Source organism: Dromaius novaehollandiae, chromosome 4, assembly GCF_036370855.1.
Source record: "Dromaius novaehollandiae isolate bDroNov1 chromosome 4, bDroNov1.hap1, whole genome shotgun sequence".
In the NCBI taxonomy this organism is placed as follows: domain Eukaryota; kingdom Metazoa; phylum Chordata; class Aves; order Casuariiformes; family Dromaiidae; genus Dromaius; species Dromaius novaehollandiae.
The window spans coordinates 35751661-35765447 of NC_088101.1; the positions used below are offsets into that span (position 1 = coordinate 35751661).

The following is a 13787-nucleotide window of genomic DNA, read 5'->3' on the forward strand; positions in this document are numbered from 1 at the left end:
TGACCAAGATCTGACTCTCTATGAACATACATTTTAGTTCTACTCTGGTTTTCTGAAAGCACATCCATCTAATCTCCATTCTTGAAACTGGATATATAAATACAGATACATACAGCTTAAAAATGGCCAAAATGGAAATTTAACCTTCCAGTTGTAAGTTAGGTGCAAGTGTGTTTCAAAGTGTACTTTGACACACTTAGGGAATTTCTCTAAAGAACATACTCTACCTTTCAAGCGAGCAGTATGCACATGCATTCTTTGCAGATGGAGATTTATTGGAATGAACTCTAATGTTTTTTCTCCTTTGCTACAGCTTGATTTGAAGGAAGAACCTGAAAAACAAAAGTTTAAAGAATCATCACCTTAAGCACGCAGCAGATGTTTTGTCTTTTTTCTCTTTAATGCAAGGACAATACTTGTATGTTAGAAGCCTTCTTTAATTTACTTTTAATGTGTAATTGTGTAATAGAAAAAGAATGGTTCACTGAGACTCAGCATGTAACCATATTGCAGGCAACAAAACAGCTTTTAATTCACAGAACAATCTAATTTTTTATTCTAGGTGATAAGACATTTTTCGTGCTGTCTGAAATTGGTCTGCAGTCTGCTGGAAATGATGCCACAGTTGATGTGTGTTATGTTTATGCTCTGCTAAAAACACAGGGCACAGAGCTACAACAGTACTACTTTTTCCACCAAGTAACTTTTTTTTCCCTTAAAACAAAACTAGTCCATGTATTCTTCCTAGCAAGTTCAAAGAAGCATAAACAGGCTTAAAGAGACCTATAAATCAGTTTTCTTTCTAAAAAGCCAGCATCATAAAAGGCACAGTGCTCTGAAAAAAAATCTGGTTGCTTTCTTCAAAACTATCACCAAAAAGTGAAAAGTGAGATTATGAGTAACTGAGTATTACTATTGGGGTACACAGGAAGCTAATTTAAGCCTGACAGTACAAAAATGTAATTTACCTGAAGACATCTGATAGGACATATACATGAAATTAAAGACTGTACATTAGGAAAGAGAGGTTTTCTCATTAAGACAGCCCAACATTTACTAATACCAGTTTTTCAGCACCCAATCATTTCACCAAATGTTAATCATTTGGACTAAAATTTCTCTCGTTCAGATAGGATTTTTTTTCCCCCAAAAAATTTCTTAGAAAGGATTCAATCTTTCCTGACAAAAAAAAGCTGAGAAAAGTAAGAGTTTTCCATCAGGGGAAAAAAGTTCTGATGACTATTCTTTCGGTTTCTAGTTTTGGCAGCACCATGATCTGGAGTTTGGCATTTGTGTTGGGGCTCCTCAGGAAAATTCGTCTGTTTGGCCAAATTGTAAATATTTGACTTGTTCAATCAAGATTTGCTCGAAGCGATTTGTTGAAACTACCATAAATTTCAACAGAACTCAGCATGCTTGAGCCTCCCAACGCAAAGCACATTGCCAGAGGTCACTGATGACCCTCCAAGTCCAAGGATACAGAAGTACAAGCAAACTTCTGCTGAAAAGGCTGTTCTTAATTACACTGAGTCAAGCTAGGAATAGGTGCTATACTTAAACGAGCAGTAGGCCTATGGAGGATGCTACCTAAGTTTAGTAACTTAGAGTAATAACAATAATTTGAACGAAGACTAAGAGCAAAAGTAGCAAGAAAAAGAATTGGTAGAGTCAACGATTCAGATTTCATAAGAAATCTGGGGATGAAGGCTAAAACCAGGAGTCGCTGATGAGGAGGAAGAGCAGTAGGGAACGTGAATCTGGAAACCAAAAGGTGAGCAAAAGAAAAAAAGAACGGGGAGCAGGCAAGGGAACTAGAACTGTATCAGAAAAGAAATGGAAACAATGCAGGTGAGAAGATTAAATCTCTAAGCAAGAAAATAGGAAGGGGCAGATTGTTTACGGAAATTCATCTGAGACAAAGATCAAAGCTCGAGGAGCAATAACTGGGTCTGGGACAAGGAAACACTGCCAGGAATAGAAGACAGTAAGGTGAGATCAAATTAAAAGGGACAGACAAAGAAAAAAAAAAAAGAAAAAGAAAAAGTCAGAGGGACAAGAGGAGAAAAGCCTGTGCTCGCTGGAGTACATTTCTGCCCAGAGCCAGAGTAGCCCACACACAGCACTCCCAAGTCATCTTACTCCCAGGGCAGACCTGCGAGGTGAGAATCCCTGCCCCTCCAATGCCAGAAACATATGGGATAACCATCAGCTACTGCTCTCGGTTCTTCTGTTAACTCAGGTATGAGAGATCCATGCAGTGCAATTAAGATTTCTATCTGCATTTGCCAATATCATCCACATGATAAAATTCATTTTTCCTATTTGTTAAAAAAAAATGAAGTAAGTTGTACTTAAGGATCAAGAAAACAAATCCCCCTGTTACAATAGTTATTATTGTTACAAGATTAAACTCTGAAGTTAGGAAATAACAATGTAGATAGCTTATGCAACCTTAATTTGACATTCACTTGAACAAGGACCATGAAACAGACTTTAACAGCACATTGCATACTAGCTTTTCGCGGCTCCTTCAACATGGATCTTTCATCACCATCCTTCAACAGAATCTTTCACGCTCACTTTGGAAGCAGCAGTTCAATATTAGGTTTTCAACTTTCACTTTGGTACTTAGACTCAAAAACACTGCTCAAGCCTTCTACAAAGACAGGATTATTCATTTCCTCAGACCTGTCCATCGTACTCATCGCTATAGTCTCTGAGGGCTTTACAAATATTTATAAAATAATTTTAACTGGCTGAATAAAAGGTTATAATTTCACCCATTTTAATGGGAGGAAATAACTAAAGGTTGAAGTCGTTCAGAAGCAATGCAATAATATGAGATATGGGGGATCCGATTCTGCAGAGTACGCATTATTAGACAGCACTCTGTATTTTGGAAGCACAGCTTCTACTGACTTGAGTTACATCTGCAAGCACTCATCAGCACTACTGCCAAATAGAGCCTGTGACTGCTGTCAGGCTTCCAAAAAAGAAAAACACAGTGACCACTTCTGAAAAGTCTGACTTGCCTAGTGTCACATAGGGACTTTGTGACAGAGGCAGGGATAGTGTCCAGTTCTCCACAGCAATATTCACTTGCCTTAACCTTGATCGTCTTTTCTTCTCCTTTTAGAGCTGCACGAATAATAGAATTTTCAGTTTGATGACTGAACTGGAAAAAAAAACAAAACTCAAGAAAAAAAATTCATTTCAGGTCAAACTAAAAGAAAAAAGTTTCAAAGTTCTACTCCCTCCCAAACTCATCATATGTGTGTTTTAGATTAACCTGAAATGATTTGTTTTGTCGCTCCCTAACCCTTTCAGAATTTTGTTATAATACTGTTTTGAAACAAAAGTACTTAACATTTTCAAAAATTGCCTCCCATTCTTGAAGAAAAAAGTGTTCACCAAAACAATATGAATACAAAATAGTCCTAACTTCCTTAAACGTCCATTTTCAGCGACTACACTACTAAACCAAAATTGCTGTCTAACACCAATGCAATCTCCTGACACTTTCACTGCAGTCTTTCAAGTTCCAAAATAAATGAAGTGCTCCGCTAACAGCAGCCGCCTTCATTAAATTCCAGAAATCGCCCACTTGACTCTGAGGTTGCATCTCCTGGAAACTACAGTACATGATCATAGGAGGTGAATGGGGGAATGTTTTGGAAAATCATATTCACAGATAGTATCTCCCCTTCTGTACGTTGCCTGTGAGAGAAAAAATCTTCCCTAACGCTAAGGAGACTGGAGATATTTGCGTCTAATTGACTTACAGGGAGTTCCTTCAGAACTGTGACAGTCTACCTGTGAAAAAGCACCTTTTTAAAGACAAGCAATTGTTCAGCTAGTAACAAAGCAATCACATTAGCATTAATCCTAGTTTTAAGGTGCCAAGGAGGGAGCAGAGTAGCTGTCAGCGGTTGGTGCCTCCCCCTGACAGCTTCTCCACCTCTGGCTGGACAACAGGTAGAGGAGCACAGCCAGAGGCGAAAGCGCTCCATGGCTTTCCACAGAGAACGCAGCCCGATGGCCTGGTCTTAAAATTGAGCCTTTGCAAGATAACAAGCTGACTCAGAAATTTTGCATCTGGAGCAGGATAATAGAAGCCAGATCTAATTTAGAAAAGCGACCTTGTCAGGTTCCTAGCTATAAGTGCTGCTGATTGCAAACCACCCCTGTTGGGACTGGTTCCCCTGTGGGAGGAGACCCAGGGGTCCAACGCAGGTGCACAGCTACTGTGCTGGGCACAGCAACTTTCTGGCTCGGCTGCAGAAGGAAGGGAATGGCCTCATCCAAAGCTCAGGCAACACACTGACTAAGGTAACTCCAGAAGACTACTAAGGCCAAACTCTAAAGTAAAATCTCTTTTCGTGTGAATTCATGACACCAGAAAAGTGAAGCCTGCATTGAAATATAAATACCTGAAAAGACTGAATTGAAGTGGTACCCGCGTCACCAATTTTTGCATTTTTTATCTTGTATTAGAATTTGCATTCTCTACAATGTTCTCTCAACATTGCTTTTGTGCAAATACAGTAAGCAATAATGTCTATGTTTGCCTTGCTTTCATTACTAAATTTATAATTTTTAAGGTATATAGAAAAACCATCCCACTTGTCTTGTCTGATTAACTTTTGCTAAGACAATATTGTAGTACATTTTAGAACATGAAGCACACTATCTGAGTGAAAAAGATTCCAGGATTTCAGCAAAATCAGGCTTTCAGCGTTACAGACAGTAGAAGCAATATTCTGTACAATACTGAAGTGTTTTTTTAACCCTACAATTTCCTCTAATTCAGACAAAACAGTAAATGAACCATCTCCTGCATCTGACCACAGAGACCAGGAACTCACTCCTGCCCTCTATCATTCCCTCCCCCCTCCCCCACCATTCCCCCCCCCCCTCTCTTTTTAACAGAATATCAAATACCTCTATTTCTTGGTTTTTTTCCCCTGTATGTTTGAAGGGGCAGGAACTGGGACATGTTAAAATATGCCTCTAATTTTATCCACATCTCTACGCTACACCTTTCAAAAGGAAAAGGAAGTAGGGACAAATTTCTGACAACCATACACAGAGGTTAATCTCTGTTTACCGAGAATTGCAATATACTTGTTAAAAATGATCAAGGAAGAAAAACCTGGTTAGAACCAAGTAATGGTCAGCAGAAGCACGTAAGAGCCTATAGTAAGCCTATAGGTACTCCCATCTCTCTCTAGGCCTAAAGATACAAAAAAACACGTCAGCTAAATGAAAATTTCACAAGAATAAGAAAAACTATTAAAAATAAATAAATGTACAATTAGAGAGAGATCTAACCTTACATAATTGTGATAGAAATTGGACAGACACTAACATTGCTGAGAGATGATACAGGAAACAATACTACTGGCATCATCACTGAAGTGTTGTGATGAGACGAGGTATCTCTGCTTGGTTTTGAGATGTTAGCTCTATGTTAATACCTACATGCTGTAAAATTCAACAACTAACAGAAAATATTTCCAGAGAATTCCTTGGCTTCAGTTTTTAAAAGCAAGGCAGACTGAGTGCTTACGTTGAGGGCGTAATGCTTTGCAAAAGGTACTCAATACAAGGCTTCAGAACATGAAACCAATTTACAATAAATAATTCAGATAAAAAAAATGAAATTAAGAACTTTTTTTTTTGAGAGGGATTTGAAACAAAATTAAATTTGTGATTGAAGACATGTCAGAGAGGTAAATGGATTTACAGACAGTTAGTCAAGGGGACAGATTCCCCACAGAGCCCAATACTATATAGTATTGACTACCACAAAAGCAATGTTGAGAGAACACTGTGGAGAATGCAAGTTCAAATACTATATAGTGTATAAAAATATTTTTAAAATTGTGACCAAAGTGTAGAACAGACAGTTAAGGCAAAAATACTCAATTACATACCCATCATTATCTTCCAGGTTATTAGCTGAATATTATTCTCTTCCACACAAGAGCACCATTTCTCCAGTTACAGTACTTCAAAATGGAGGAAACTTCTATGATAATATTATGTTAAAAGGCCAGTGAAGGTCATCTCAGGAGCTCAAGGGAAACCTTGAGCTCCAGTCACACCTGCACCGAAGGCCTGAGACACTGGAAGTGGGATCTGAGGGTTCTTATCTGCCGTAAGGGAGTTTCCTTGGGCCACGCGTTAAGGACTGCTATTTCTGGCCTCTCGAGCCCTGCACACAAAACGGATTCCTAGCCGAAGGTGCCTACGAGGCCACCGCGGTTTGGGCGAGCCCCAGGCTGAGAGTCCTCTTGCTGACGCCCACAGCCACAGAACACCTGTAGACCAAGCTGGGAGCACAAATGGTCTTTCTCAACCATACAGGCCCCTGTGACCCTCACTTTAATGACTTACCGGACTATGATAGCCAACATGCTGGCGTGTCCGAGAGTGTGTGGCTCTGCTTGCATTCAACCTGACCTGCTGTCACCGTTAGTTTTCTGCCAGTGCTACCCTATATTTCCCACCAGGTGCCGAGAAGGAGAACGCAGCTTTCCCATAGCTCACCAGGAAAAAAAGCAGAGGGCATACAAAGAATAATGGAATATGCACCAAGAAGTCGGCAATACATTTAAAAACTAGTCAAGCAGCTATAGCTCCCCAAAAGATCAGATCCGGATGCAAGCCATACAGGCTAACGCTGCAGAGAAAGCGACCTCCGAAAGCAAAATGAACTCTCAGCTAATTAAATCGTTAAGACACCACTTAAGTAAAGCATGCGTTTATATCAACTTTAAACACGGCATTTCCAAAAAGAGGGAAAGTCGGGTAAGCAGTCTGTACTAACATTTGCTTTACTTTTTGGCATCCAAATCTTACGTTGCCTGCAAGATCAAAGCACAGATTTGGGGTTTTAGTCTGGCTCTACAGACATATACTCAATATACCCCCTCCAACTCTTAGATTAAGTACATTTATATGCATAAAAATGTTAGACCGCTATGGAATAATTCTGAAGGAACACTCACTAACCAAAGAATTTATCACCTAATTTATTTAATAAATAAGAATAAAAATAGTATAGGGGTCTTTATACCCCTACTATAGCGTAGGGTATAAAGACGACAATGTTTTCTTTAAAAAAGACTCTGCTGTTGTTTGGCTTTACAATGTGTGCATATCCCACTGATTAAAATAAAATCAGCTTTCAAATGTTAAAGTAACTTTTGGTGCAAGATGAAAATCCTTTTATTTTTCATATATAAATAAGTAACTTTCCAGCAGCATGTTAGTGGGGGGGGAGAGGGGGAGAGAAGTTGGCTGAAGAATGAGATTGAGGTATGTTACCTGAGTGTTAGTGTTGGCCTCCTACATCATTCATTACTCATTATTTTTCACCTTTAGTACATTATGTTCTTGGGGGGGGGGGGGGGGGGAGAAGGGTCTTTTAAGAGATGGGGGAAGATTGCTACTCTTTTTATACTTGCTGCTTCTGTCCTTCTTCAGCAATCTTTGCTTCCCTTGGTCCACTGCAGTTACCTCAAAGCACAGTTAAGACAAGTCAGTTAAAATTACCAACCCTTTTCAAATTCACTTGGCACAATACAGACCTTTCAGCATTTATATTTAATAGGTTACATTGTCTATTTTTTTTAATCTCAAAAGGTCATTTCAATATTTTCCTGCAAGTGATAATTATTACATTGATTCTTTCATAACCTGTCTTTATTGCCTTGCATATGATGCTTTATGGAATGCTTTCAAAATGTAATTAGCAAAGTATTAAAAACCCCATAAATTAGTTAACACACAGAAATATAGGAACTCTCACACTGAATCAGGCAGTACTCTGCCAAAATCAGAACTGGAATATTCTGACGATGGTAAACAACCATGAATAAGATTAAAGCACTCTTTTGCACCCAAGATGCAAATGATTACACAAAATTTAGTGTAACAGATGAGCTTTCCACCCCTACACCCCACCACATACACATTTAAACAGGTGACCAACTGCTCCTGAAATGTTTGGGTTCAGCTAAAGCCCATCTTTTGTTCATACACTGAAACAGGATTCCTCCTTTCCTTTTTGCCCCGGGACCAAGGATAGTTATCTCAGAGCAATCAGGATAGTTATCTCAGAGCAATCTGGAATGACAAAAACCATGCTCAGTCCTGTATTAAAAGATGACAGATAAAAGACCAAAGCACACATTTAATGTGTATTTTGGAAGAGAAGGATCTGTGTCTCAAATACTAAAAGCAGCAGACACATTATAATAAAAATAATGCACCTAATTCTATATAAAAAGAAATTATTCTGCTGTGCATTTCAGCTGCATATTGAACTAAAAACTCATTGCTCTATTTCTCACAACACATACAAAAAGTCTTTTTTACAGGCTTTCATGTAGGAAGCTAGAAATGGTTAAGAAAATACTGCAAGTTTTCCCTATATGTGTAAATGGAATTTCAAAAGCAATATGCTATTATAATTTATGCCTCCAATTTCACAAATATTCATACCTGTAAGAGATCCCTTTTTCAGAAACACTCCAGGCTGCAGACTTAGGTATATGTAACACAATACGCAAAGCCCTTTTCACCTCTCACATGCACTACTATGCCCATACACAAAATTGCTGCAGTGAGGCCCTAGTGGGAACATCCAATGGTGAGAGAATGTAGAGTGAAACAGCATATGTAAGCAATAACAGCAGCACAGTCATGGAAAACACATGTTGGGATGGGAAGTGTGAGAATTGGCAGTAGGAACCTGACACCAGCAAGAAGGCAGCAACAACAAGGCTCTGTAGTCACTGAGAACAACCGTGCCCGTTTCGTGTGCGCATGTGTGTAAAAGCAAGTTATAAACAGACAAATTTTCATTTGCTTAAAATAACTGTGTTATTCTGGAAATAATTCCAATAGCTTCACAAAACAGAAAAGAATTGTCATCAGTTCCTTGGGTGATTTGTGGGCCATCAAAAGAAAAGAAATTCAAAGGAACAAATGGTTTGCTCTGCAGTCGTCTCTTGCTCTTTTTATGAGAGAGAGTTCCTACCGGAGGAAATGACCAGATGCCTTTTCTGCACATTTGTCACCAATGCTGTCTTATTTAACTGGCAAGCAGACATGATGATGCACTACAGTCCCTGACCACCGGACCCTGTCAGATACTTACAGAGCAAGCACCTGGTGCACTTCAGAGTACAAGAGCACTGGCTCCACGTGGAACAAGCTTGGGGATTGCACAGATCTGCTTCTGCATGATGACAGACTGCCTGTCCTACATAAATATTCCGGTTTTCTGGCACACTATGGACAATGGCAACTACTACACTAAGGATATGCAAATCATAGCTAGATGTTACTGCTATACCGTATACTGCTACGTGCAACTTGAGTTAGTTTCAAGGAAAGCTGGCAGTAACTAAGTGGTTTCAGTTGGCAGACGGTACTCAATACTTGCAAAGTGCTATATTCAAGGGAACGTGCAAATAAAACAGGCAAAAAAGTTTAAAAAGTGGGCGTGCCTGCTGTATAACCGTGTACCATGCTAACAGCAAAAATCTGCTGGAGTGCATGAAAAAAATTAGAAGAAATAGGAAACCTGTTAGTATCACCAAAATACAAAGATTACACATATTTCATTTTTTCTGTGTTTTATTTCTGCTGAATACTCAAGTATAAAATGGCAATTAACCTAGTTAATTCTTAACCTCTCCAGGAGAGCGGAGGCTACTTTCATACCTGTATGCTTTCCAAGCTCTGCAAGAGTATCCTGGTACAAGCTCAACATCTGATCACAGTGAGCAATAACATTTTTACGCATATTGTCCCAGTGAGGAGCAAGCTCTCCCAACTCTTTAAGTTCCTGATTCCTGTATCAAAAGGCAAAAAGAGATGGCAATAATCCAAAAACTGTTTGTTAACAAGCATAAAAAGCATTTCTTTACTGAATTGTTGAGTCTGTTTTCATGACTCCTGTGAAATTCACTGATTTCAGCTGTTTTTCAGCCACACAATAAAGAACATCAAGGCAGCACATACAGTACTTTTGTGTTCAGAACTCATCTTGTATGAATGCAATGGCCCACAAACTGAAACACCACTTCTTCCCTGGAGGTGGGCTCCTTCCAAAGCTCCAGAGAGCTGTGTTAACCACAAGCAAGGTTTTGTGAAGAAATGTTAAATGCCACTGTAATGGATACAAAGTTCTTTTCTTTTGCAATGCTTGCAGTATGGCTGTTTTGGTAAGTTCTGCTCTTTGCACACATTCAGACATACCATAAACACAGTTGTAGCACCATTTCTACAAATGTCAGTCTAGCCAACATATGAGCCCCCATGTTTCTTTACTGCTGAAAAGCAACATTCCCTAATACCTAATCTTCAGCCTTACAGCTGTGTTCATCAGGTCAAAACAGCAGTGTTATGGAAACCAAACATGTCACTGAAAACCCAAAAGGAAATCCTTTAGCAAATTATCAGTTTTCCTGTACATTCTTTTGAGAGGTGACCCGAATGAAATTGAGATCACTTTAATTTCCTACACAAACAAGCACAGTTACAGTGCATTGGGCCTTCTGTTTGCTTTCCCCACTTGCTACTTAAGTTCATCCCACATCTATCATTTTATCCTTCGGGGGCTCTGCTTTTAATGAAACTGAAAATGAAATATCTTGTGTCTTCAACTGTTTGGAGTTGTTCAGAAGAAATCTTGTGCAACATGATCAAATAGTTTCCCTCATTTCCATCCAAGTATCAAGCAGAGGGTTTCACTGCAATTTGTGGAAGTCTCAAAAAAGACTCCCAGAGGATAACTCTTGGATAAATGAAAGCTACTTAAAAAAAGAAAAAAAAAAACAGCCAAGGAGACAACACAGGACTGTAGCAAAACCTATAGGAGCAGTTCTGAGCACTAGCCACAAATTCTTAAAATTATTTCTTAGACAAACAAAAAAGCCCCACACTGATGCTTTTCCTATCATTATTTGCTTTGTGCTAGACTAAGGAGTATTAGAGCAAGTTAAACAGCCACGATCTTGCTTCTGAGCAAGGCAACAGTGAAAATCAGATTGATGGCACTGGAAGCAGAATTCAAGGTTTTTGTTTTACGTCTTATAAAGTATCAAAATGCAAACAAAGATTACCCTAAAAGAACTCATTGGGGGCTTACTAACAATGTGTGATTACTTTTTTCTGTTTTATTCACAGGAAGGACAGAAGTAGATCAGTTCCATTTTCCTTCATTCCTATAAACCGGCAACGTTGTATCATAAGAATCATCAGCTGTAATCAGAAACACTCACCATTTTCCTTGCAAGTTTTAAACAGCCTGAAAATGAGACATCCCATTGAATCAAAATCTCAGGGCTTCCTCCCAAAAAAGGCCTGTGAGATTTGGCATGGTATTTATTTGCAGTGAAGGTATTTTGGCACTAAACATTTAGAAGGTAACCTGGTTTAACAGTTTTGGGATCAATGCTCAGACATGGCTGAGCACTGCAACTTTCCTGCTCCTCCTGTACAGCAATATATCGTTCTGCAGAGATAGAAAAAATATTACGGAGGGAGGGGTGGATATACCAACACATCCCAGTCAGGGAGTCCCCTTACCTCGTCTTCGCCTCAGAGGGCCCAGACGACCGTTTCTGCCCAAAGAATCCCACGTCAGCCCCATCCCCTTCTGCACTGCTCTCAGCTGGGGTGCTCAGCTCTGCCCCCAGCACCCGAGCCAACCACCCCTAGAGCTGCTGGGCCCACATTCAAGCCAAGCGACAGTAGGAGTAGAAAGCCCTTATCTCAAACCAAAACACCACTTGTGAACCAAAACTGATTTAACTGACTGGGTATGATTTAACTCCACTGACATCAACATCAATGGGAAGGGAAAGTTCAGCTCTCACCGTATTAACTTTAACATGTTTTCAAAGAACGTCAAATCCTGCTCTTATCATTGTGAATGAGACTTGTATTGATTTGATCTCAGAAACACATACACATCACTGAAGTCAAAATACAGCCTCTGGTATCTTTTTAAAAGACACTCCTAATCTGTAAGGTTTTATTAAAATAAGCTTGCGGTTTTACGGCCGTCTGGAACATGTATAGCACAGACACTTTAAGTACTATTTTTTCTACATTTATTTTCCTAGAGAAAATAAAGGTAAAATAAAAAGCATGAAATGTAAGCATTATATGAGGTAGATATTAGTTCTCCAAAACCAGCCTTTTTTTCAAATGCAATAATGGATCCAAGACATTTAGTATTTTAATACTATTTGGATCATATGAATTCTTACCATTTATCACTGCTGCTGGCAAGTCATTACGATTCTTCTCTGAGTTATTGTTGAAAATAGGATTATCATTTTTACACCTAAGCCCCATCAACAATATTTCACAGTACTACACATTATCATTAGTTTGCACCCTCCAATAGCAAACCAACAGATTGAAGAAACATTATATTATTCTACGTTAGAAGTTTACAGCCAACAGTAATATCCCAAAACAACTTAACATTCAATCTTAAAAATATCCTTAATTTGTTTTAATAATACCCTAATACTTTATACTGGAGCTTACTTCTTCGGAGAACTTTAAAACGCACTTCAAATAGTAATCACAAAAACAATGGTGCAACAGGTCATGACACACACAATATTAAAATTAGGAAATTAATATTCATAATATATATTGGTTCTCCAAGAGGACAGATTGGTTACTGATTCACCTTTTCAGTGTAGCCATGAAATTTTGAACAACTTATCAAGAGAGCAGCTAGCTCAGAGCAAGCTCAATATTGTTAAAACAGAGCTACTGTATCTTCCTCTTCCCCCACTGCAAATCCCCTCTCAAAGCTTTTTCTAGATAATTGCACACATCAGGATGACAGATCTTATGCTCAGCATCAACTTCAACCCTTCCTACAATATCAAATCGAAGCTTTATCTAAGTCTTGCTATTTAACTCCACAAACCATCTTCCAGATAGTCTTTTCTGAGAAGGCACAGTGGAAACTCTCAACCAGCTTTCCACTGTCTCCTTCCTTGATTGCTTTAGTATTTTTCTCTGTGGCCTTGACACATACAATTTTGTGCAATTTGCATCTAATCACAAGGCTGATGTAAACAGTCTGTCCCACTCCTCCTCCACACTGAACATAAGCCAATTACCTTATTTTTAAGTCTTTCTCAGGCAGTCTTGCTCTTCCACATCAATTCTTTCCTTTAGCTGTCTAACGATGCCAGCTTTCACTGCTGCTTTCCCTTATGGTTGGAAGAAGTTCCTCGTTAAAAATCACAGACCTACTTTTCACCCTTTCTTCAAGCCTCTCTTGCCATATGGCAGAAAAATTCAAGGCTGGACCCTGATCTGCTGAAAGCACTATATATGCTGATCATCAGTATAAAGATCAATGATCACTGGTACTAATACAACACCCACAAAGATAAGAAGTTGTAAGAATAAATTATGAGACTCCTGAGGATCCCACGGCAGCATTAGAAGTGTCATGGACCTTCATTTCAGGCTCTGTTTAAAACCAATAATGTCCTCTTATACTTTGAATGACTTACTGAAGTACGTAGCTACAAACATCAGGCGCTTTGCCCTGCAGGGACTTCAGCTTTACTCAGCCTTCCCTCGTTGATGGAGAGTCGAGCCACTGAGCAGCCCAGCACACCAATGTACAAGATGGTTTGGGGTGGTCTGTGCCTGGATCCATGTTTCCTTTTTGTGAACAACTATATCAGGGCAAACCAGAGCCTGTAAAGACTGCACAACTGGATACA

At 39.2% G+C, this 13787-nt stretch overlaps 1 protein-coding gene across 13 annotated transcripts in view; it reads right to left on the reverse strand.

Moving 5' to 3' along the window:
- INPP4B (inositol polyphosphate-4-phosphatase type II B) overlaps positions 1-13787 on the reverse strand; it is a 400661-nt gene that overhangs the window by 85852 nt on the left and 301022 nt on the right. For all 13 annotated transcript variants that reach the window (XM_064510757.1, XM_064510756.1, XM_064510754.1 and 10 more), the window contains 2 exons: positions 9739-9869; positions 228-332 (listed from right to left, as the gene is read on the reverse strand). In XM_064510757.1, the coding sequence (XP_064366827.1) occupies positions 228-332; positions 9739-9869 (236 nt within the window). The remainder of the gene's footprint in view (positions 1-227; positions 333-9738; positions 9870-13787) is intronic.